This window comes from Palaemon carinicauda, chromosome 9, assembly GCF_036898095.1.
Source record: "Palaemon carinicauda isolate YSFRI2023 chromosome 9, ASM3689809v2, whole genome shotgun sequence".
Taxonomy (NCBI): domain Eukaryota; kingdom Metazoa; phylum Arthropoda; class Malacostraca; order Decapoda; family Palaemonidae; genus Palaemon; species Palaemon carinicauda.
In genome coordinates, this window is record NC_090733.1 from 140,495,537 (window position 1) to 140,521,910 (window position 26,374).

Consider the following 26,374-nt stretch of genomic DNA (forward strand, 5'->3'; position numbering starts at 1 on the left):
CATTGTTTTATCAAGCTATTGTTAGCGAAACGAACTTTTTAACTTTTGTTTTTCAAGTCTTGCTTTTGCAGTAAACACACAAAGGGGACACAAAAACATATTGTTGAACAGGCTGACGTAAGTCTCTTTTTATAGTTTATATGTGAACGATCTGTTTTAATGTTGTTACTGTTCTTAAAATGATTCATTTTTAATTGTTCTTTACTTATTTAGTTTAGTTATTTTCTTGTTTCCTTTCCTCTCTGGGCTATTTTTCCTTGTTGGAGCCTTTTGGCTTATAGCATCAGGATATTCCAACTAGGGTTGTAGCTTAGTTAGTAATAATAATAATAATAATAATAATAATAATAATAAGTCCATGAAGCTAACACATTACAACCAAGTGTTGTGGACAGAATCAACTTGATATTATTATCATTATTATTATTATTATTATTACTTTCTAAGCTACAACCCTAGTTGGATAAGGAGGATACAATAAACCCAGGGGATCCAACAGGGAAAATAGCCCAATGAGGATATGAAAAATGAAATATTTTAAGAACAGTAACAACATGAAAATGAATATTTCATATATAAACTATAAGAACTTTATCAAAACAAGAGGAAGAGAAATAAGATAGAATAGTGTGCCCGAGTGTACCCTTGAAATAGAAATATAGGATAAAAGTTATAGCCTATCTATATTAATTAGAAGTTTTATAGTGACGTTCAAAACGAGTTGTATCATTCTCCCAATACTTTTCCTTCTTGTCATATTCAGTGATATGGAAGCTAATGCCATCTAGTGATTGCTGAGAGAATCTTAATGAAATCTTATTCAGTGACATGATAATTTCTGGTTTTTCCTTTCTTGTTTTATAGGTCACTTTGACGTGGGAACAATTATATATTATGTAGATTTGTCATGATTTCTGTCAGAAATGATTCTGCTTTGATCAATATAGAATATTAATATACAGAGTATTTCATTATTTCAATATTGTGCAGGCTGTGACATCTCTCTCTCTCTCTCTCTCTCTCTCTCTCTCTCTCTCAGTGAACACTATTTCGCCATTTAATGTAAATTTTATATAGGAAAAAACATAGATTAATATTTCTTATTATTTTAATTCTTGTGTATCAATGAAATGTACAAAGTGTTTAAGATTTAAAGGTCGCTCATGAATGGCAGAGGCAAGGGGCAGGACAATGTCCTAGAGACTGACCCATATATATCATATACATATGATTAGCGCCCAAGCCCCTTCTCCATACAAGCTAGGTCCAGGGAATGTCAGGCAATGGCTGCTGATGACTCAGCATGTAGACCAGCTCAAGGCTAGTGAGGTTGTAGACACTACTGGAAACTACCGAGCTTGAGTGGGTCTCGAACTCCTGTCCAATAGATTGCCAGGAGGGAAGGGACATTTCCAATAGACTACTACAATCCCGTAGGATAAATCTTAAAGTTTGAATAGAAAACGGAGATAATTATTTTGGAGTATTATAGCACTTAAAGAAAACGAAGACATCCTGCCAGATGAAAGATGATAAGCACATATGAAACCCAGCAAAAACCAGCATCTATCAAGTGGTAAATTAACGCCCATCTTGCTTTAAAGCGAATAACATCGTTCTATCGAAGCGTCGTAAAGAATTTCTAAACTGCGTTGCTATTTTCTGCCTAGCTTTTATCGTAGAACATTCAAGCACTTAGATTTATTTATCCCCATTTATGTTAATTCAGTAAAGCGGTGTTGCCTGTCAAATTTATTAAGCTCTCGAACACTACGTTAAAGGTTTAAAGGTCACTCATGAATGGCAGAGGCAAGGGACAGTGACATTGCCCTAGCAAGCGGGACAATGCCTTAGAGACTGACCATATATCATATGATCAGCGCCCAAGCCCCCTCTCCACTCAAGCGAGGACCAGGGAGGGCCAGGCAATAGCTGCTGATGACACAGCAGATAGACCTATAAGGTCCCCCAAACCGGCCAACCTTAGCTCCCAAGGATGGTAAGGTTGCAAACACTAAAGGCACTAACGAGTCTGAACGGGACTCGAATCCCCGTCTGGCAAACACGAGGCAGAGACTTTACCCATCAGGCCACAACAACCCCATAATTCAAAAGAGTGAATATTATTGTTATTAATCAGTATGATAAAATTAACTATTACATAGAGGAAAATGACATCCATTTGGACATTCGACATTTGAGGATTAACAGTTCCTTTGAAGATCAGCTACTTTTTCTCAAGAAGCAATTAAGAGAAAAACTAGATTGTTGTAAGGTTACTTACAAAAGTGCAGAGGACTAGAATGATTGTTGCCAACTTGATGCGAGTCATAATTTGGATGTTGTCAATTCTCTTGGCTTTGATCATGCATCATTAAACCTATTATTATTAAACCCCCCAGAGATAAGCCTATGGCAATCTGTGTGTGTATTGTCATTCATAGCGAGTTTTTGACGTCTAACTATAAAGCGAAAAGCATTTGTTTATCTGTGGAAATTGTGGATACAATGATAACTAAATGAACTATATTGTTTGCTAGAGCTGATGGTATTTTTCCTATAACAAATAAGTAAATTCATTTAGCCAAAAAGCAGTAAGTTTTGATTTTACTTAGGTTTTTTTCTTCAAATGTCACAAGGTCCTGAATGTTATTTGCAAATGTATTACTATCGATCACTGGATATAACTTATAATTTCTGTTCTGAAGAATAGCGTTACGAGAAACGTCTATAAACTTTGTAGACTTGGTGTTTAGTCTGAATCTTTTCTAAACAGCGCCGTCCTTCACTTCATTCTTATGTCTGCCTTTCTAGTTTTGATTTTTTTATTTTCTTGGCTTTTGCTATTTTTAACTCTTGTTACATGTGCTAGAGGAACCCAGAATACGTTTCGGGGGAGATTAATGTAAGCAACAGTTACTCTTATCAGAATGTTTACGGACTGCAAGATTGCATCCTTGTCGAACCTTTCTGCAGGGCCGGGCAGTCTACAACTTTGTCAATATCTGAGTAGAGGAACAGCAGTAAACACTTGTGGCTCCGTAACCATTATTAAGACGTGTAACACACCATAGGGATCTGGTGGGAGCAGCAATAGGTCTCAATCAGGATAAAAAAAGTCAATTGAGTGACGGTGTCCCAGATTCAGAGTTGCCAGGCTGGCCTTCTTTCTGGCGAAAAAATCTCAAATTTGGCCTTTTTTAGAATTGGTTCGTGGCCTTTAATAACATCATGAAAAATGTGGGCCTTAAATACTATATATTTGACCTTTTCCTTATAAGGGATTGGCCTTTTAAAGCTGCAGTTGATTGAAAATTGGCTTTTTATCTCATTTAGAAAACTAGGCAATCCTGTGTCCCATGTAGGCAAATTTCACTTTCTGTACCGATCGTTATACCCGGACGTTCCCGGCGCGTTCTGGCCGGGCTCTTCGCCGAACTCTAGTTCCATCTGCGACCGGGGGACTTGTCGAGGCGACTTGGCGTCTTTTTTCGATGTGCTGGATAATTGCGGATTCTCTTGTGCCTTCAGAAGTGTGGACGCGGGGCGCGCACACTTCTTGGCCCCCTGCTATTTCCATCTTGGGGCTGAATGCCTGTCGGAGTGTCGGCCCTTCTGAGAGGACGAGTGGTCGCTGTTCTGGTACAACTCCTCGTCCAGCAGTAGTTCGAAGTCGCCGTGCTTTTCCGGGTTTGGTATTTTGTTCCAGTGGACACTGGGGAGATAAACGAAAGGTCTAAAGCAGTGGTTCCCAACCTGGGGGAAATTTGAAGCTACCAGGGGGGAAATAATTACACTACCTACTAACTAAAAAAAATATCAAGTGACAAAGCTATCCCTGATATTGATACACTGGTGCAAAAGAAGCAGCCTCAACCTTCTCACTAATTCAATTTTGAAGTAGAAGAATAAACAAAAGTCCTATTATTTTGCTACTAGCCGCTCTCCATATACTGATAAACAAATAGTTACAGAGTAAAATGGATAGAGAGCGGTTAGTAACAACTAACCTCATAGCTCTATGGCTATGTGGTTAGTTGTTACTAACCGCTCTCTATCCATTTTACTCTGTAACTGTTTGTTTATCAGTATATTTGTATAATGGAAAAGTAAATTAGTAAGTCGTCACAGTGTGTTTCAACTACTCTTTCCCTCGTACACATGAAGGGGGAAATCTGGAGGGTTGCACTGGGTGCAGGGGGGAAATGACAGGAAAAAAGGTTGGTCTAAAGATTACTTGAAAAGATACTGGGACGCTCGGGGACACGAACACAAATAGATGGCACAACCAGATCTTGATATTTTGTTTGTGCTTTCAACAATGTACACGAGCTTCTTTCTTTGTATTGAATGTAACATTATTATAATGTGTGAATTTGTAATTACAGGAACTTGTTGATGGCGTATAGTTAAATTTGTTTTGTTTTTAGTTTTAGTACAATATATGTGTAATTGAAATTCATTTAGTTTGTATAAGAGATTGTACAAAATCTATTGTATTCAATTTTGTAATTTGGACCAAATATTCTTTTGTAAAATTCAGATTATTTTGTATTGTGGTCAATATAAATATCTATCTATCTATCTATCTTATCTATCTAGCCATGCATGCCTCTAGAATTAGATGCGTGCATGGTGCTATGATTTCTATTTATAATGGTTGCACTATTCTATTCATTATCAAAATAGTGGTTATAATCATCATAACAGTAACTAAGGTTGCAAAGGGACAAATAGATGTGTATTAACAGACTAAGCAATAAAACCAGAATTATTTCACGCGGTATATGAACCATTTAAGTTTCTTTTGTAAATCATGTAAGCTCTTACTTTGGCACACCATCTGGAGGTAAAACTATGTTGATGATGTCATCCACTAATTTGTACTTCAGAATCCTATCATTGGCTGTTGTTGATGTCAAAGATGGCGAGGCATTGACCTGTATGGAAAACCATTATTATTGGAATGAAATAAATAGATTTGTGTTGCTCATAAAATCGGGTATTGTTCAAGATATTTGTTTTACCCGTAAAATCAATGTGTTCATGATATTTGAGGCAAAGAACGAATGGTTATGTAAAGGTGAGCCCCATTTCGTGAATAAGGTGTTGATTTTCCTTATTTCTACCAATTAAAGGTACATCAATTTGGAAAAGAAAAGTAGACAGGGAGATATAAGGATTTTTTGACAGAAAATCGTAGTCTTAATAACCTCAACTGAGAGAGAGAGAGAGAGAGAGAGAGAGAGAGAGAGAGAGAGAGAGAGAGAGAGAGAGAGAGAGAGAGAGAGAGAGCCTTATTGCCTTATTGCCTTATTTTTTGTTTGGGTTCCCCCAGGTCCCTCAGTGTGAGGCACCTCGTATATCCACCAGAGAGTTGCTAATGCATCTTCCGGTGTATTTTGTATCTTCCAGTCTTGGATGGTCTGGGATGCATCTTAGGCATTTATCGAGCTTATTCTTAAACACATCTACGCTCACTCCTGATATGTTTCTTAGATGAGCAGGCAGCACATTAAATAGTCGCTGCATTATCGATGCTGGTGCGTAGTAGATTAATGTCCTGTGCACCTTCCTTAGTTTTCCTGGTATATTTTTTGGCACTATTAATCTACCTCTGCTTGCTCTTTCTGATATTTTTAGCTCCATGATGTTTTCAGTAATTCCTTCTATTTGCTTCCATGCTTGTATTATCTCTTCTCCTTTCTTGACTGTATAGTTTTAAAATTTGCAGTCTTTCCCAGTAGTCAAGGTCCTTAACTTCTTCTATTCTAGCAGTATAGGACCTTTGTACACTCTATTTGTGTAATGTCCTTTTGGTAGTGTGGGTACCATATCACATTGCAGTACTCGAGTGTACTCCGTACATAAGTTTTGTAAAGCATAATCATGTGTTCAGCTTTTCTTGTTTTAAAGTGTCTGAATAACATTCCCATTTTTGCTTTACATTTATCCAACAGTGTTGCTATTTGGTCGTTGCATAACATATTCCTATTTAACATTACACCAAGGTCTTTAATTGCTTCCTTGTTTGTGATTGTCTCGTTATTAGGTCCCTTGTATGCATATACCATTCCTTCTCTGTTTCCATAATTTATTGATTCGAATTTATCGGAGTTAAATACCATCCTATTTATCTCCGCCCATTCATATATTTTGTTTAGATCTCATTGTAGTGAGTTCCTATCTTCATCACAAGTAATTTCTCTACTTATTCTTGTGTCATCGGCGAAACTTCTCACGACAGAGTTTTCAACATCGCAGTCTATGTCTGAGATCATAATAACAAACAGCAGTGCAGCTAAAACCGTACCTTGTGGCACGCCAGATATTACCTGAGCTTCATCCGATTTCTCGTCATTTGCAACCACTATCTGTTTTCTGTTTTGCAGGAATTCTTTTACCCATTTTCCTATCTTTCCCACAATATTATGCTTTCTCATTTTTTTCTCCAATATATTGTGGTCTACCTTGTCAAAGGCTTTTGCAAAATCTAGATAGATCACATCTGTGTCCTTTTCACTTATATTTTTGTATATGTTTTCATAGTGTGCTATCAGTTGGGTTTGTGTACTTTTTCCAGGCACAAAACCGTGTTGACCTATATTAAACAAATTATTTTTAACCAAATGATCCATTATTTTCTTTTTTATTACCCTCTCATACACTTTCATAATATGTGATGTTAGACTAACAGGTCTATAATTGCTTGCCTCTAGTCTTGATCCACTTTTGAAGATAGGGGTTATATAGGCTAATTTATGTTTAACATATATCTCGCTCATATCTACACTCTGTCTTAGCAGTATTGCAAGCGGCTTCGCGATAGTGTTTGCAGTTTTTTTTCAACAAAATCGCTGGAACTCCATCTGGTCCGACTGCCGATCCATTTTTAATTTCGTTTATAGCCTTGACAATATCTGCTTCATTAATATCTATATCCGTTAGATATTCAACATTTTCTTCTCTCATTTCTGTTTCATTATTCTCATTCGCAATTCTTGGCGTGAACTCACTCTCATATTTTTCTGCTAATATGTTGCATATTTCCTTTTTTTCATTCGTTAGCCGTCCTTCAATTCTTAGAGGGCCTATTTCTATTCTCCTTTTATTCATCTTTTTTGCATAGGAGTAAAGTACTTTGGGGTTATTTTTATATTTGGAAGTGTCCTTTCTTCTAAGTCCCTTTTTTAATTTTCTTTCGACTGTATAATCTTTTGTTCTGCATTTTCTATCTTACATTTTATTTCCCTCATTTTCCACACATTTTTTTCTTTTGCAAGATTTTTCTTCCACTTTCTAAATTTCTGAAATAAGATCCTTCTGTCTTTTGTTTATTGTTTTTTTTCGGTACATATTTTTCAACAGTTTTCTCCAGTATTTTGTACAGTATGTCCGTATTTACCTGTATATTATCAGAGAGAGAGAGAGAGAGAGAGAGAGAGAGAGAGAGAGAGAGAGAGAGTACTCCTTACTGTGTTTCTCTCGTATTACCTCGATCATCCATGGCTTGAGCTGGTCATCGATAATGATATCGTATCCGTAACACTCGAAGCAGTGTCTGTCGGAGGCCATAATAGGGGCAACTGCCCTCAGGGAATGAACCACGAGCCAGGTCACATCCGAAAAGAGTTTGTCCGTCCTGGCCTTTCCTCTGGTGCTCTCGAGGTACAAGCGTAGTGTTCTAACCGGCCATTTCCCTCCGTGTACGCTGTTATACTCTTCCTGAAGAAGCGGGGAGAGTTGAGGGTGTTAAAGTCCATCATTATGTCTATTATATAGAGGTAGATTAGTTGCTTATAGTTAATTAATTCTCTTACAAACTTCGTAATGCATCAAGTTCCCCATTTGGACCCAAATATTCACAAAACCGTAAATTGTGTCATTCGACTGGAATGTTAAGCAAAGCCTATAGTTAATGTTAAGGATGTTACCTTATGTCTAGTATATAGAGATATGCTATTTGCTTATAGTTAATTAATTCTTTTATAAACTTCATAATGCACCATGTACCCTATTTGAACCCAAATATTTACAAAATCGTAAAATCAGTGTCATTCGACAGGAATATCAAGCACAGTCTGTAGATAATGTTTAAGGTTCTATTGTAATTTTTACTATTGAATTATCAGTAGAAATCTCTAGTTAAAAAAAAGGTAGAAGTAAAAGTTACTAACGCCATGTTTCTGAATGGACACGTTGGTAAGATGGACAAACATGTTGTCGAGTTCTTGTCCCGATGTGTCGTACCGTACTGTGCAGAATCTACAGAAACCTAGCTTGAACATATAGGCCTTTAAAGGCCTGTATGAAGTCACTAACACGTACCTACGGATGGAATATAATTTCTGTTAGTTCCTTTAATGTAATTCCTTGAATTTAAATAACCCGAGAAGAGTATCACGTGTTTGATATGTGGCTTAGATTATTATTAATAAATGGTGAGATTCACCAGCCCAATGAGTCGAATTACTCTTACAGAGCTGGCCCGAAATTATTTTTTTTTTATATTAATGTTAAATAAATTATTATAATAAAATATATATTGAATATAGATAAAAATATATATATTAATATATGGCTTAGAATCTTTATTGTACAGTACTACAGAGGACCTACTCTAGACCGAAGTGAGTGGTCCATATTTTCAATCACGAAAACTAGACTGGATGAAAGATCATCACAAGGTGGTCAATGTGAATGTTTATATTACCTATAGTCCATTTCTTTTAGCGAGTCATATTTGCACCGACTCGCAGCGGTGCCCTTTTAGCTGGGAAAAGTTTCCTGATCGCTGTTTGGTTGGACAAGATAATTCTAACCAATCAGCGACCAGGAAACTTTTCCGAGCTAAAAGGGCACCGTTGTGAGTCGGTACAAATATGACTCGCTAAAAGAAATGGACTATAGGAATTATAGTCAATATATCAATTGCAAGACTGTTCCTGTACATTTCGGCCTCTCCTTTAGTGAAGTTTACTTTTAAACCAACACGAATCATGAATCCTTGAAATTCCACTTGTGAATTTGAACAATCCATTTCATAATTAATATGAATTATCTAGCCTTTTCTCCCCTGGCATTTAATGGAAAGTCTTTTAGCGTTGCCTAAGCCAACTCACATCCTTAGATCGAACTTCTTCCCTCCTATCAGAAGAGGATTTTCAATATAGCGAGATATGACGTAGGTATCCTTGACCAGCGCTGGGTTAAAAGAGCTCTTCGTGTCACGTGACCACTTCTTTATTTGGGCTAGTTTGTTCACCAGAAAGATCCCTGAAAATGAGATGAGAAAAATGTGTTAGGACGTTTGGCTTTATTATTATTATTATTTTTATTATTATTAATTATCATTTATTATAATTAATTATTATCTATATATCTTATTAATTTAATTATTATAATTATTATTATTAACTATTATTGATTTTTATTAATATTATTATTATTAAGTATTATTATTAATATTATTAGTAGTAGTATTAATTATTATTAGTTATTATTAATATTATTATTAGTAGTAGTATTGATTATTATTAGTCATTATTGATATTATTAATAAGTATTATTAATATTGTTATTATTATTAATTATAATTTATTATTATTATTATTATTATTATTTTTATTATTATTATTATTATTATTATTATTATTATTATTATTATTATTATTATTATTATCATCATCATTATTATTATTATTACTTAGAAACATTCAATTTAGCTAGACTACAACTTTTACAGAAGAGCAATACAGTAGATGAAGTGAAGAACATAAAGGAAACATTATTTTGAAGTACTTGCAACTTTTCTTAAACTACTAAACTGATCTTTTCGCAGGATGAAGTACCAACCATATATTTTGATATTAGCTTTATGATATATGTATCTATATATATATATATATATATATATACTGCATAGCGTTATAAAATTCTTCAAGGACTGGCCACAGTTTGATGCTAGTTCTAATATCTCTCTCTCTCTCTCTCTCTCTCTCTCTCTCTCTCTCTCTCTCTCTCTCTCTCTCTCTCGTAGAAAATTATGTGTTCCCCTGATATACGAAAGATATCCCTTGTTGACATAGACAGATGAATTTTGCATCTCTTATAATGTTGATGTTAGATTAACCTAACCTTGTATCAGTATAGACTCTGGCTCATAAGAGAAACCTTATAATTGTTGATTGTACTTGTAAGAAAATTGGCCTTAACAGAAATCTAATCAAATGTGTGGCATTCCAAACACTTTTTACACCTCTTGGGGCTATTAATAGCAGACGCAGCATAATTGCAGTGACCTGTATAGTCGTAGATTTGCCAGGAAGGAAAATGAAAGCTTTGGTAGAAGGAGAAAGGTTGCTTGAATGAACACTTTCTCTTAAGATCAAGGATTAGCTGTAGTAGAAGACTGGATAAAGATGACGTAGTCCCGGCCATGGACGTAGGAACCGGTTGGAGCAAAAGGATTTTTTTTTTTCAAGAAGGAGACAGAGAATTATATGGCGAGATAAGGCGAAGGATGACGTGGAGAGAAGAGGTTTAGTGGAAGATGGTGCATTTGATGGAAGGCATTGGAGAGCATCAGGCAACCGACCCCTTTAATGTAGGGATAACGGTGAAGAAGAAGAAGAAGAAGATCGTGTGTGATCAGTTAATTCATAAATAAATGTTCACCTAGAAGAAGAAGAAGAAGAAGAAGATCGTGTGTGATCAGTTATTTCATAAACAAATGCTCACCTACTCCTTGAGACCGGCTGGCTGGTTTCAAAATCCACGTGGTGTTTGGGTTCCTGCGAAATTCTTCCACGAAAAGATTGTAGTCCGCCGGCAGCATGAATGTCGTTGGAAGGAAGTCCAGGTGAATATATCGACCTGAAATTTAAAATAAGATTGAAATTATCAAAGAAGATAATGTGGATCGATGTGAATGTTTCTATTTAGAGATTAAAGAGACCAAGTTTGTAGGCCTACGTAAGGAATGCTGTAGGGACCCTTGGTCTTATAGCATCTTGCTTTTCCAACTATGGTTGTAGCTTAGCTAATAATAATAATAATAACAATAATTAGAGGATTTTAGACATGGAATTAGATAGTACTGTGTTTGTAATATTGCTATAAAATTAAGGTCTATGAATTATGGTAGCCTACTTTTCCAACTAGGGTTGTAGCCTTGCAATAATAATAATAATAATAATAACTAGCGGAACCTGTGTAAATTACACGAAATGATTTTTTCAATACCAATTATCTTGTTCCTAACCTATACATGTTTGAATAAAATGTGATAAGATTTGACTTGTATATTTATTTTTAAAAATTAGCGATACATGAATTGGGAAAACTATATAAGATGTGCTTTGGTTAAGTAATCAAAGTCTAATGTGAATTTGTAAAAGTATACCATGAAATAATTTCCGTTTTCTTTAAAGCGTGAGAGACAAAATAAATAACAGACACGCTATCGTATTAATTTATAGATGATAATAATAATGGTCTCATCTTACCTGTCTGGTCCCTTGCTGCCAAGGCCGAGCCTTCTCTCTCGAGTTCCCTTCGATACCGTTTCACGTTCTTCACCATCAGATCCTTACGAGTCAGTTCGTAGTGTGTGGGGAAGTGGTTGATCATCCTTGAAAGTACAAAATATAATTGCTATAAAAGAACTTGAACCTAATGTTTCTAATACGGTGGTTAAATCAGTGAAACTTCTAAAGTTCAAACTTCCAGTAAATGTTTTTTTATGTTGAACAGGCTGATGTAAATCTTTTTATAGTTTATATATGAAATGTCTGATTTCATGTTACTATTGTTTTTAAAGTATTCTATTCTAATTGTTCATTAATTCTTATATCGTTTATTTATTTCCTAATTCCCTTCCCTCACTGGTCTATTTTTCCCTATTGGAGCCCTTGGGCCTTGTAGCATCTTGCTTTTCCAACTAGGGTTATAGCTTGGCTAGTAATAATAATAATAATAATAATAATAATAATAATAATAATAATAATAATAGTTGTGGCTTATAATATTTATGGCTCCTAACAATTTACTCTAGGCCTACTTTTGGTATAATCACTTATGAGAGCCAACGTCCAAGTTTTTTTTTTATTATTATATATAATTGCTACACATCTTGCAGCCAACAAATCTTGTCTAGACGAGAATTGTTACATGTGGTTTCAAGTTATAGGAGCCAAAATGTAAATCTACTGTACTTTCTAGAACCTTTAAATATGCAGCCCCAAGACTATTATAAGTCCTAGGTCTATAGAATAAGAACAATCCCTCACTAGACATGCGAAGAACTGAAAATATTAAGGCTTTCAATGACATTGAGATCATTTAATAAATGTTTCGACCTTATTTTATTTAGTATAATTAAATTAAAATCTGCGAATTGTGTAAAAGATCAAACTGGTCTAGACCCTACAAGCTTCTCGTTTTCACCTGGACAGACAAAGCGAATAATCATCGTTTGATTATGAAATTAGAATGAGGAACTAAATGTATATAAATCGAACATACTGTCAAGGTCTACAAAATAATCTAGAGAACTCGTCTACAGTTTAGGTGAATTTAACAGGAGAACGCAAAAGGAAGCATATCCTTCCAATGGTTTAAATATTAGACGCTTTATCATAGTAGCTAGTAAATAGCATATATTAGATTTGAATGTTTATAAAGCATTTTCTCTCTCCAAATATCAAGCTACGACATCCATGACGTGCTTACATGTCCAATAATTATGGTTCGGTCTAAAAAAAATCACACGATAAGTACTTGTTTGCGAGCTACAGATCAGATATGTGTCGTGCACATTTTGCAGTGACAGTTACGTTCAATAAAATGAATCAATATACACAGAGAGAGAGAGAGAGAGAGAGAGAGAGAGAGAGAGAGAGAGAGAGATACTTACTGGTTGTCATTCATGCGATAACCACTGTCCACGCTAAATAGTGATCGGCATGTTTGTGCTCCAGCCCTGGAAAATATCAAATGGTTATTTTTATTTTATTTTGGATAGTTTTTACATTATTATTATTATTATTATTATTATTATTATTATTATTATTATTATTATTATTATTATTAACAAAGCTGCAACCCTTAGTTTGAAAAGAAGAATGCTATAACTCAAATTGGCTAAACAGTGAAATTAGCCCATTCCAATAGAGAAACAATAAATAAGGTAATATATATATATATATATATATATATATATATATATATGTATATATATATATATATATATATATATTAAAGCAAAAACAGTACCAAATAGATAAGTAATATATTAACTTTGAAACAAGTCTTATGTCAATCTGTTCAACCCCCCAAAATTGTACCAATTTTAAACTTGTGAAAATAGGACTAATTTTGACACGAAAACAATGCACTTATTTTCCTTTTCACCAAACGCATATTAGTATTTACTAATGTTCACATATCAAAATAATATTTAATAACATATATTGAAATGAAGAAAATAGAGCACTGGTCGTTATTCAAATAATAGGATAAACTGAAACGAAAAAAGGGGGTGTTTTTTATCCAAACAAGCGAGAGGAAATTGGTAATTTAGCTGAATTGTCAAGGACTGACTACTGCCAGTAACCTAATATGCGTGTGTGTGTGTGTGTCGGTCATGTGTGAGAGAGAGAGAGAGAGAGAGAGAGAGAGAGAGAGAGAGAATTATAGTACTAAATAGGCATTGAGAAAGACAGATAGAGAGATTATAGTACTGAATAGCCCGAGAGAGAGAGAGAGAGAGAGAGAGAGAGAGCATATCATAGTAGGATACTGAATGGAGAGAGAGAGAGAGAGAGAGAGAGAGAGCATATTATAGTAGGATACTGAATGGAGAGAGAGAGAGAGAGAGAGAGAGAGAGAGAGCATATTATAGTAGGATACTGAATGGAGAGAGAGAGAGAGAGAGAGAGAGAGAGCATATTATAGTAGGATACTGAATGAGAGAGAGAGAGAGAGAGAGAGAGAGAGAGAGAGAGAGAGTACTGAATGGCCCGTGAGAGAGGGCATATTATTGTAATTTAGGATACTGATTGTGAGGACATAGATAGATTATAGTACTGAATCGCCCGTAAGAGAGAGAGAGAGAGAGAGAGAGAGAGAGAGAGAGAGAGAGAAAGCACGATTCTGTAAATTCCCTGTGTATTGCTACTTTTTTCTTCTGACAAACACCAAGTTACGGCCACTCTCTCTCTCTCCTCTCTCTCTCTCTCTCTCTCTCTCATCACCTTTTCTTTCTTTTGGGCGATTTTTATGTCCACATCTGAGTCACAATGACTGTGCGTTTGTTTTCAGAGGTAAACCTCATTTTGAATAAAATAAAATTCCCCGCCTTTTCCGGTAGTAATTTCGACAGTATAACTGTTACATGTATCAATAGTGATAAAACGATATATATATATATATATATATATATGTGTGTGTGTGTGTGTGTGTGTACACACGTTTACGCGACCTGTCAAAAAGGACGGCTAAATATTTATATGCACACACACACACACACACACACTACACACACACATACCTCACCAAGGTATAATTACTCCCTGTCCCCCTACTAGAAAGACGGGGAGAACTGAGCGTGACAGATATATATATATATATATATATAGAGAGAGAGAGAGAGAGAGAGAGAGAGAGAGAGAGAGAGAGAGAGAATTGTTCTTAAATATATAGGGGAAATAACATAGGCCTATACTCTGTTCCTATTTCCACCTAACATGTAGCCCCCAACTATGCCCCACCAACTATATATCAATTGACCTCATTCTCAGCTACATCGAATTCCAAATAGATTGCTTGGTGGAGTGGCGTTGATGGTTGCAACACATCCGGAGTTGTTTGTGTTGATTGATAGTTTAACAGGTGCAATGGCTTGTTTCCTTTCCTCACTGGGCCATTTTTTACCTTTTGGAGCCCTTGGACTTATAGCATCCTGCTTTTCTAATTAGGGTTGTAGCTTATGTAATAATAATAATAATAATAATAAGGAAACTTGATGAAGTGACGCATTGGTGATCACGAAGTTCCTTTGTTTTTAGACTCATGTCGTAAGAGCGCTCACTTTGTTAGTGCATGTTAAAGTTCATGTCATTTTTTTTCTCACAATTCCAGACTATATTCTGCAATTTCTCGCCTAAGCTATAATCTTTCATACCTAGATTTACAAGCGTATCTACCTCAAGTACAGCAAACCTTATATTTCCCAAAACTGGTTAAGTCTAGTTCTTTGAACAGTCTCATAAGTTTTATTTTTAGCCATCACTGTTGTGTGACGTAAGACTTGCGGAAAATATGTACCTCTCAAGGTACTTTCATTTTATTCCCCTTAAATGAACATCTACTAAATTCTATCTTCATTTGAAGCTGCGAGTAACATTATTGTAAATTATTCTCCCTTCACGTGAAGCTACGAAAATATCGTTGTAAATTCTATCTTCATTTCAACATGGAGTTATGGTTATAAATTGAGGTCGTGGTATTCAATCTATCTCTTACTTTCAGATATTTCGTGATTTTTTTTTTTGTGGATTTATGATGCTATTTTGTTTAATTTTGTTTTCTACCGATTTGTCGCCTTTATAACAATGTGCCATAGCCTCTGTGCCATGGTCTACTATTTTCTTCGGTAGAGTTCTCTAGCTTGAGGTTACACTCGGCCACACAATTCTATCTTATTTCTCTTCCTGTGTTTATATCAAAGTTTTTATAGTTTATACATGAAAGATTATTTCAATGTTATTACTGTTCATAAAATATATTATTTTAATTATTTATTACTTTTTTTCGTAGGTTATTTATTTCCTTGTTTCCTTTCCTCATTGGGCTATTTCCCCTATTGGAGCCCTTGGGCTTATAGCATATTGCTTTTCCAACTAGGGTTGTAGCTTGGCTAATAATAATGATAATAATAATAATAATAATAATCGGGTAATTGAATGTTAATACTTTCAACCTGGAGAGGTATAAGTAGAATTTTACAATCATAGTTAGAAACGCAAGATGCTACAAGCCTTAGGGCTCCAATAGGGAAAATAGCCCAATGAGGAAATCAAATACTGAATTGAATAAACCATATACAAGAATAGATTAATAAAAAAATATGAAATCTTCTAAGACCAGGTTTCACATGGAATGATCTTTCTAATCGGGTAGTTGAATCAGTAAAACTTCAAAAGTTCAAAGTTGGAGCAAATGTGTTTATGTTGACAAGGCTGACATGAGTCTTTTTATAGTTTATATATGATATATCTGTTTTGACATTGTTACTGTTTTAAAATGATTTATTGTTAACTTGTTCTCATCATTTATTTATTTCCTTATTTCCTTTCCTCACTGGGCTATTTTTCCCTATTGGAGCCCTTGGGCTTATAGCATCTTGCTTTTCCAACTAGGGTTGTAGCTTGGCTAATCATAATAATAACAATAATAATAATAATAATAATATTATGATAATAATAATAATAATAACAATAATAATAATAACAATAATATCTGCCATATGTGAACTTATGCCAACCAGTTCAACATGAAAACATTAGCAGTAATCTTGAACGTCCGAAGTGGCAATTGATTGACTGGCCTTGTTCATTGATTTGACTAGCGCTAGTCATTCTACTTTTACTTCTTCGGGTTGAAAGTATTTCAGTTCAACACTCGCGTAATCTTTAAATTTGAGTATCAATCGCCTGAAGGGGCTTACAACGACCAATTGCATATTTTATTACTGTCGTTACAGTCATGCGCGTGTTATAGAAATTCGAAATGTTGACGTATCCAAACTTTCACAAGGAACTTTAGTCAAAGATTATATCTAAGATTTTTTGTATATATATATATATGTATATATATATATATATATATATATATATATATATATATATATATATATATATATATATATATATATATATATATACACACACACATATATATATATATATATATATATATATATATATATACACACACACACACACACACACACACACACACACATATATATATATATATATATATATATATATATATATATATATATATATATATATATATATATATATATATATTTCTAATTTTTCGTCAGTGGTAGATATTGACATTTTACTTTGAACTATTATTATTATTATTATTATTATTATTATTATTATTATTATTATTATTACAACTTGCTAAGCTACAACCCTAGTTGGAAAACCAGGATATGCTATAAGCCCAGGGGCTCCAACTGGGAAAGTAACCTGTGAGGAAAGGAAACAAGGAAAAATAGAATATTTTAAGAACAGTAACAACATTAAAATAAATATTTCATATATAAGCTATAAAAACTTTGACAAAACAAGAGGAAGAGAAATAAGATAGAGTAGTGTGCCAGAGTGTACCCTCAAGCAAGAGAACTCTAATCCAAGACAGTGGAAGACCATGGTACAGAGGCTATGGCGTTACCCAAGATTAGGAAACAATAGAGTAACAGAACTTAGGAGGAATGGTGAGCACTGATGAATAGAGGCAAGATTCAACATAGGAAGGATTTCTGTGGACATGAAATCCAAACTATTCGATAAGTTTGTACCGGAACAAAACAGACGAAAGAACTTGTTGATGTTGACAAAGATCAGAATCACATCTATCAAAAGATTCAAAATAGTTATACTATTAATGCGCGAGGGACTGCCCTTGAGAACATTATAAACAATATAGGAAAAATCAGGATGGTCCGCTATAGGTCCGAATGAGGGCTGATGGAAAGACTGTCCCCCAAAAAAACACAGAGTGAAGATGGTGGAAATTTATCGGGGAGTATATTTGTTAGGTAACTAAGGTGTTAATTCTATTGGCCTTAAAAAAAACTTTCGTATGCCAGTTATCTAACTTAACTTCAAAGAGTTGGTCCTACCACACATAGAACCCTGTGCCCTAAAGAACTTAAAAGATTAGTTTGTTGTTTAGATACTACCGCTTGATAGTTGTGGGGTCCTTTGACTGGCCAGACAGTACTACATTGGATTTTTCTCTCTGGTTACGGTTCATTCTCCTTTTGCTTACACATACACTTAATAGTCTGACATATTCTTTACATATTCTCTTCTATCCTCATATACCTGACAACAATGAGATCACCAAACAATTCTTCTTCGCCCAAGGGGTTACTGCACTGTAATTGTTCAGTGTACTTTCCTCTTGGTAAGGGTAGAGGAGACTCTTTAGCTATGGTAAACAGCTCTTCTAGGAGAAGGACACTCCAAAATCAAACCATTGTTCTCTAGTCTTTGGTAGTGCCATAGCATCTGTACCATGGTCTTCCGTGTCTTGGGATAGAGTTCTCTTGCTTGATTGTATACTCGGATACACAATATATTACCTCTCTTCCTCTTGTTTTGTTAAAGTTTTTTTAGTGTATATATGAAAGATCGATTTTAATGTTGTTACTATTCTTAAAGTATTTTATTTTAATTGTAGTTTATTTGTTTCCTTTCCTCACTGAGCTTTTTCCCCCTCTATTAGAGCCCTTGGGCTTATATCTTCCTGCTTTTCTAACTAGGGTTGTAGCTTAGCAAGTAATAATAATAATAATAATAATAATAATAATAATAATAATAATAATATAATAATAATGATGATGATGATAATAATAATAATAATAATAATATGTACAGAGATACTTTTTTTCTGTTGACATCTGAGAGCATTCTTACCAGTAAAAGTTCCATTCATCGTCCGGATTTACTTGTATCCAGCCTCGTTTTTCGAAGTTGTTCGCCAAAACGGACTTTTCCATGTCCGTGCAATAGGCTATCCTCGCTGTCATGGTAGATACCTTTATTAATTTCGTTTAAGGTAAAAAGTTTGTAAGTGTATGTAGCCATTCCCAAAGACTAACGTGGTATTGTTTACTACGTTTCCATGGCAACGAAGGGTGAACACAACCGGTGGATATTAACACAACGAATGCATAATTATTGTATATTTTACTCATTATTGGCATAGTATTTTATAAATTTATATTATAATATTACAATATATTTATTTCTGATATTTTTATACCGAATATCCTTTGAAATATGTATTTTTACGTTTCCATGGCAACGAAGGGTGAACACAACTGGTAGATATTAAAACAACGAATGCATAGTTATTGCATATTTTACTCATTATTGACATAGTATTTTATAAAAAAATATATTTTAATATTACAATATATTTATTTTGGATATTTTTTATACCGAATATACTCTGAAATTTGTAATATTGAAAATTCAAAAGGAATCATTGTATAAATGCCTTTTATCGGGGATAGGGAATTCCATTTGATTTCGCATTTAGAAAAGTAAAAATAAATTTAGATTGAAGAAAATGGAAACAATTTATTAGTAGAATATATTTTAATTAAATAGTAATTGTATTCATTTTGACAAACATTCCTATGAATCAAAACAAAAGTTTGAAGTGACAGCGGTGTTCTCTACGCGGAATCGGGAATATTTAAATTGGAATATATTTATACTAGTGTATTTTCACTGTTGATTTTAGCTGTTAAATGGTCGCAAATATAATATAGATTTTATATATAAGTGAATGGAAGCTATTTAAGATGAAATATTGGGCGGAAAGGACTTTATAGGCTGCGGTTAGCGACTTGGCGTAAAGGTAAGACATTCTTTTTATTTTATTGGTTATTTTCATTCTAACGTTCAATGTCACATAGCAAAAATAGTTATAAAATGACCTTAGGCTTCTATATCATATATGTTATTTGCCTAACGTAGACCTTCTCCACCGTAAGGGGTTAGCGCCATCAGTGCTCCTCTTGCACTGCACTGTAGGCAATACTTTTCATCTTAGCGTTTTTTTTTTTTTTCGACCTTTAAATGCACTGGAATTTCATCCTAATACTTTTACTTCTTTTACCACTATCTTTCTTCTATGCCTCCTTTCCAACTATCTTTGTCCTATCTTGATATATAACATTTACTACTATAAGGTTTCCTAGCCTCACAGGCCTGTTGGGGGGGGGGGTGTTGTGGTCATTGGCTATATATCTCTGATTCCTAAATCTTATTTAAGTAGATACAACGGGGTGTATGTATGATAGCGGCCACCTGTATGTATTATTATGTCTAATACGGCAGTGTAAGGGGGGTCGCAGGGGGTTATTAGCCCCCCATTAGGTAAGTAGGTAAGGACACATTTTGTAGGTTAGGTTAGGGGGGAGAGTTTAGGTTAGTTAATGTCCATTTTTAATCAACGCCTGAAGAACTGGCCGCTGATATACAAAGGCTCCGATACAAGTTTATAACTCTATCATACTTTGAGCTTTCCAGTTTGTGCTTGATAAGCTAGGCTAATAGGCAAGCTAGCTGGAAGTTATGCATGGTATGTTTAGTTAGATTAGGTTAGGTTCAAATTCACATTATACTAGCCTTAGGTAGCTTTAACCGGGATGAAATTAACCTATGTTAGCCTTGAAACTGACTGATGAACCTACCGAGTTGAGTAAGGCTAGCAAGCCTCCTGGCTAGTACAGTGGCGACGTGTTTGCCTAGCATTCACATGGCAGCAGATCATTCCCCGCCCGGGACCGAGAGTTTAAGCTGTTTACTGGGAGGCCACTGCTGTGGTAGAGCACCACAGGTGGGGGTTGGGCTTGCCCGGCTGACGTTCTGGTGAGGATCTATTCTGATGGAACTGGAACTAAAACCAGACGCCTTCAACATGTGAGCTGTTATTAGTAAATGTTTAATCCTTCAGGTAATATTACGGTAAGAGTACCACTCAGTGCCAATACTGCTTGCCAGTACATAGGAGCTTGATGTTTATCTCTTCGTGCGCACGGCAGAGCTAAAACTATTAGGCTCGATCGAAATGTTACCGAAATCTAATGGGTTTTGCTCCTCTGTGCGCTTGCTTCACTCGCGTTAAAAGAAAAACATCAAGCTCTTATGTCCTGGCAAGTGTTAACGGCACAGGGAGGACAATCCGCAATATTACCATCCTCCTGTTAATATAACCTAGAGTACAATGTCTGTACACAATCTGTGTAGGATATAACATTCTGACTCATAGCATATTAAATTAGTATCTCTGAATGGTTCATGGGTAAAGTTATACTTTATACTTTTAACTTTGGTATTGAAGCTAGTATAGATTAACATAATCTCTTTCTTAACATTGTCTATATATTTCCAACATATTTTATTAAAAGGTTTTTGACCATTTAAAGCTTTTTGTTTGTTAGGCTACTGTTTTTTTTTTTTTTTTTTTTTGGCTTATTTGTTTTGGCCCTCAGTGCCAAAAGTGCTCTACAGGCCCTGCGAACTTTTAATTATATTTGATCTGTACATACTGAATATTTGTCATATCATTTTAACAGTTGTTTTATATATTCCTTACCAATAATATTTGACACTTATCAAATCTTAATGGGTGCATGATGTATAACTCGCTTTTGTTCATTTAATGATCAACATAATATTTTCTTATTGAAAGTTACAGAATATAGATATGTTTTTTTTTTTTTATTTATTAACTCCCAAGCTAACATTATTCAAGATAGTTTATATACACCCAAGATTATAATTTATGACTACTCTTTATATCTACATCCAAAGCTTTACAACTTCTCAAAATCTCACATGTTCAGCTTATTTTCCTCTGCTTATTACAATTGATACACTATTGTACATGCATGTATTGGAAGTACATTCTTATGTTTCATGATTACCATCACAATTTCCACATTTAATTTTTTGTCTTAAATTTTTATCCATTCTTAAGATGACTTTATCTCTGCAAGTAATAATTCCTTCACACAAGACCTGTAACGCATAAGTAACCTATCATGAAGTAGTGTTGTCAGAAGTACCCTATCATAATGTAATCGGAAACTTTGCACCTATCTATAAGTGATAGTGCCCATAAACGTATTTTGTGGAGTGAGCAGGAAGGAACCAGGATCATTATTTCGACTAGTCTTAAACATTTCTGGTACAGTAATCATTTTAATTTCTTTATAACTGGCTACTTAGACCACTATATTTTAATTTTTGTTAGCCTATGCATAATAAGTCGACCATATGGGTGAACACTACAGTATATTAGTTTGCGATAGAGATATCCATTTTTTTTTTGTAATGTAAACCACTTCTTTTGTAATTGCAAACCACTTGCTTTATTTCCTCTGGTTATAGCGAACAAAATATGTTGAAGCCACAGTTGAAAATTTGAGTTATGAGGTGGGCATTTGAAGAAAACCAATTTCATTGTACCTCCGAAAATATTATTATATGCAAAAATGCAAGAGAATGTAGGAAAATTTTTAATATATTTGGGTTAATGTTAAAAAACAAAACAAAAAAAAACCTGAAAATGTGTTCTTAGAATTACAACAATATATTCTATCTTCACTAATCTGACTTGGGTTGCTGCGAGGGATTTTGCTTCTCTAGGGACTCTTTGTAATCAAAGCAAAAATATATGGCAGCAGCATTTTGATTATCATTAAAAGGAAAGAGATTGACTAGCCCAGTGAGTTTAGCTCTACTCTTTTAGAACTGACCTAGCAACATTGTAAAGGGTTGCATCTTTCAGTAGGGAGAAATGGAAATGGGCTGGCCTTTTTTTAATGTACCTTATTGAAAGAAGATCCTTTAATTGCGCTCGTAAAAAAAAATTGTATACAGAGTGTTTTAAATGTTCATAAACTTTCACTCGACAAAAGGGTGATAGTCCTAAATTTGGGTTTATCAATACAGTATATTGGTCATTATATTTTATACACTATTTATTTTAACACCAAGCTTTCGCAGATGCAATCCAAAAATGAACTAATCAATATTAGTGAAAACTGGTAGGGTTTTGAATGCATTCAGGAACTTTAGCAAGTGTAAATTGTCTAAAGCATCGCCTACCCACAGTACAGGTGTTACATTAGAGATGTAAAAGATGATTGCACAACTGCCATGTAATGATGCATGGACTTTTGTTCTCCCAAGACCATCTTCTTCTTTTTCTTTCTTTGACTAAAGCTTTTCCCGCTATGCAGGGTCGCTATTTCTAGAGAGCCGTTTCAAAGTTCTTCTATTTCTGATGTCCTCCATTATGAGATCTTTCTCCTCCATATCTGCTGTTACACACTCCATCCACCTTCTCTTTGGTCTCCCCCTCCTCCTCCTATCTGGAACATCCATATCCAGCATCCTCCTCCCAACATACTCCTGGTCTCTCCTCATTACATGCCCAAACCAGTGTAGTCTCTTTTCTTGGATCTTCTTTGACACCTCTGTAACCTTTGTTGTTCCCCTTAACAAGTCATTCCTAACCTTATCCAGTCTCGTGATCCCAGCCATCCATCTTAGCATTCTCATCTCTGCAACATATATTTTCTTCTCTAAAGATATTTTTCATGGGCCAGGTCTCTGCACCATATGTCATGGCAGGTCTCGTACAGTTTTATGTACCTTTCCCTTTAACTTGAAGTTTATCCTTCGATCATACAACACTCCTGACACACTTTTCCAATTATCCCATCCAGCTTGGATTCTGCTGTTCACTTCTGTTTGGAGTTCTGCTGTTTCCTCCACATATGACCCTAGGTACCATCTTCTTGCAAGGTTATATAAATTCTGTATTCAGAGAATCATATGAAAGATCTAATGGGGTGTTAGAAAAAAACTGCACTAGTGTAAATATCTTGCTCATCAGTAAGTTATTCACCAAATTTTATAAGGAAATAATAACAAAGCTGCCCTCGTTCGATTATTAGTTATATTTGTGTTGGTATTGGTGAGAAATAAACTAGTCGCAGGGATTCCAAATTGTTAGTGATGACTTAGATTTAGGCTATCCTAGTTTTTAGATATGAAAACTAGACTACTGAAAGCAAAGGTTCCCTAGAAAACTTTTAGTGGCAATATCTACGTCTGCATAATGAAATTCATGACAGCTTAAGTTATAGCTGTTCCTGCACATAGATTTATTGGACTATGGAAGAATAACACAAAAAATCTACTGCCTTGAATGAAGACTAGTTTGGCTACTTGTAAAAATGTTGTTGATTTCCTTTAAATAAGGTTTTCATGATACAGTACCATTGATTATTGCTTTGTAAATATAACATTATGCCTTTCACATCTTTAAATAAATCAAGATGATGTCTGATTTTAAATCTTATCTTCCCCTCAGTGATTGATAAAGTTTTTAATAATGAAATCTTCATTATTCAGTATTGGTACAACAAAAGATATGTGTCATGGTTGGACTACTTTTTATGAAGTTAATCTTCCATAATACTATATCTTAAACATTCTATATAATGAAGTCTGTAAAGAACTATGGCTATTAATTAGAAAGCTTCTATATGGCCCGCAAGGACTGATCAAGAATTTTTATTTTGTAGGTTGGTGCTCGTTAGTACATACTTTATGATCATTTTCCTTAATTCACTCAAGTATGAAGATAGCTTGCTTGCTTAAATATTTGTAAATCTTACAATAAAGCAGTACAAAAATGCTTGTCCAAGTTGGCTATCTTCCTTGAGCCATTTATGCATTTACTATATTTTTGGCAACCATGTAGGGAGGTCCACAAAATATGGAAAACATGACGATACCTCCTCTTGCTCTCGACGACAGAACGACTCTGCCTCTCGTTCTCGGTCCCAGGGCGATACCACCCTGCCTCTTCGGGACGATACTGCCTCTCGTTCCAAGGATTCTTCTAGCGCGGGACTCCAGGATGCAACCCGTCTTTTGCAGGATGATGCCTTTGATTTGCCCTTGTCGGGTTCTAAGGATTCTCCTCTTTCGAAGGATATTGCAGATGTGGATCAGGCCCTCGAGGATGTTTCTGATGACGATGATAATCCTGCCGATGCTGTGGGAGATTACAAAGTTCTCTCTCGCTCCCTTCTTGAACTTTTTGGAGAGGAATTCCAACCTGCTGCCCCTCAATCTCCTCAGTCCCAATTTAACAGAAAGAAGGCCAAGAAACAGTCGGCCTTCATCAAGATGAAGCTGTCTATCTCCGCAAAGAAGGCTCTCTCGAAGATTGATGACTGGATGATGGAGCGGAGACAAACAGTTAAGACTTCCTTCTCGTTTCCACCAGCTCGTCTTGCTTCAAGAGCGGGTATGTGGTATGCAACTGGAGAACCTTTGGGTCTGGGAGTGCCTTCCTCCTCCAAGGGTGACTTCTCTGGTTTAGTGGACTCTGCTAGAAGGCATGCTCTCAACTCAGCCAAGGTCATGTGGTCAATGTCGGAGCTGGATCATCTCGTCAAAGGTATTTTTAGAGCCTTTGAGGTTTTTAGTTTCCTAGACTGGTCGCTTGGGACTCTCGCAAGGAAAACTGAACAGATGGATGGATCTAGGGACCTTACGAGCATTATGTCCTGTATGGATAAGGCCCTCAGAGATGGGGCGAATGAGTTGGCTGCTCTGTTCTCAGCTGGGGTCCTAAAGAAGAGAGCTCTGCTTTGCTCTTTTGCTTCTAGGTCTGTTACCAATGCTCAAAAGTCTGAGCTTCTTTACGCCCCCCTCTCTCAACATCTTTTTCCCGAGTCTCTGGTTAATGACATTACGCGTTCTCTGGCCCAAAAAGCCACCCAAGACCTTTTATCTCGTTCTGCTCGTAAGCCCTTTGCAGCCCCTCCTTCTTCTTTGAAACGGGAGGAAAGGAGATTCCAGCAGCCCTTTCGGGGCAGGACTACTTCAAGATCAGATTTTAGAGGGAGAAGGCAAGATTCAGGACCAAGATCTACCAGGGGTTCTTTCAGACCTCGCTCCAGGAAATGAAGTTCGTCTCCTCCAGACGGTAGGCACAAGACTGTCAGGTTTTTGGCAGTCCTGGGAGAGGAGAGGGGCGGACACCTGGTCCCTCTCAGTCATCAAGGAAGGATACAAGATCCCCTTTCTGAAAAAACCTCCTCTCGCAGATGCTCCGCTGGCCTTAGTAGCCCGGTACTCAGATCCTGGGAAACAGAAGGCTCTAGTAGACCTTGTCAACCAAATGCTAGACAAGGGGGCGATAGAACCGGTTCGGGATCTAGTCTCCCCAGGCTTTTACAATCGCCTGTTTCTGGTCCCCAAGAACTCGGGCGGATGGAGACCCGTCCTGGATGTCAGCGCGCTCAACGTATTTGTGGAGAAGACAAAGTTCTCCATGGAGACGACTCAGTCGGTGCTGGCGTCAGTACGTCCAGGGGACTGGATGGTGTCCCTCGACTTGCAGGACGCATATTTCCATGTCCCCATCCATCCGACTTCGAGGAAGTACCTGAGGTTTGTAATGGAGGGCAAGTGCTTCCAATTCAGAGCTCTTTGCTTCGGTCTCAGCACGGCTCCTCAAGTCT

At 35.7% G+C, this 26,374-nt stretch overlaps 2 protein-coding genes across 4 annotated transcripts in view; one reads left to right on the forward strand and one right to left on the reverse strand.

The window, feature by feature from the left end:
- Window positions 1–3,360: 3,360 nt before the first annotated feature.
- Window positions 3,361–18,883, reverse strand: TTLL1B (Tubulin tyrosine ligase-like 1B). Its single transcript, XM_068379956.1, has 9 exons — window positions 18,723–18,883; window positions 12,917–12,982; window positions 11,508–11,632; window positions 10,741–10,875; window positions 9,123–9,276; window positions 8,178–8,328; window positions 7,495–7,725; window positions 4,831–4,940; window positions 3,361–3,715 (listed from the first exon to the last, which is right to left on the reverse strand). The coding sequence occupies exons 1-9, from the start codon at window positions 18,833–18,835 to the stop codon at window positions 3,571–3,573; spliced, it is 1,230 nt and encodes a 409-aa protein (XP_068236057.1). The 5' UTR covers window positions 18,836–18,883; the 3' UTR covers window positions 3,361–3,570.
- Window positions 18,884–19,494: 611 nt separating this feature from the next.
- rempA (intraflagellar transport protein rempA) overlaps window positions 19,495–26,374 on the forward strand; it is a 116,642-nt gene continuing 109,762 nt past the window's right edge. For 2 of the 3 annotated variants that reach the window (XM_068380528.1, XM_068380527.1), the window contains exon 1: window positions 19,496–19,674. The gene's annotated coding sequence lies outside the window, so the exon portion shown is untranslated. Of the gene's footprint in view, window positions 19,675–26,374 lie in introns of all 3 variants that reach the window. The other variant, XM_068380529.1, reaches the window with a different exon arrangement.

Bases quoted from the DNA above. Each gene is read 5' to 3' on its own strand.
- TTLL1B (XM_068379956.1), bottom strand. From the start codon at position 18,835: ATGACAGCGAGGATAGCCTATTGCACGGACATGGAAAAGTCCGTTTTG. The intron at 8,329-9,122 runs GTGAGTTGGCTT...TTCCATCCGTAG, and splicing joins AAGAAGTTCGATCTAAGGAT to GTACGTGTTAGTGACTTCAT. The intron at 3,716-4,830 runs GTAAGAGCTTAC...TTATCTCCCCAG, and splicing joins CCTCCAGATGGTGTGCCAAA to TGTCCACTGGAACAAAATAC.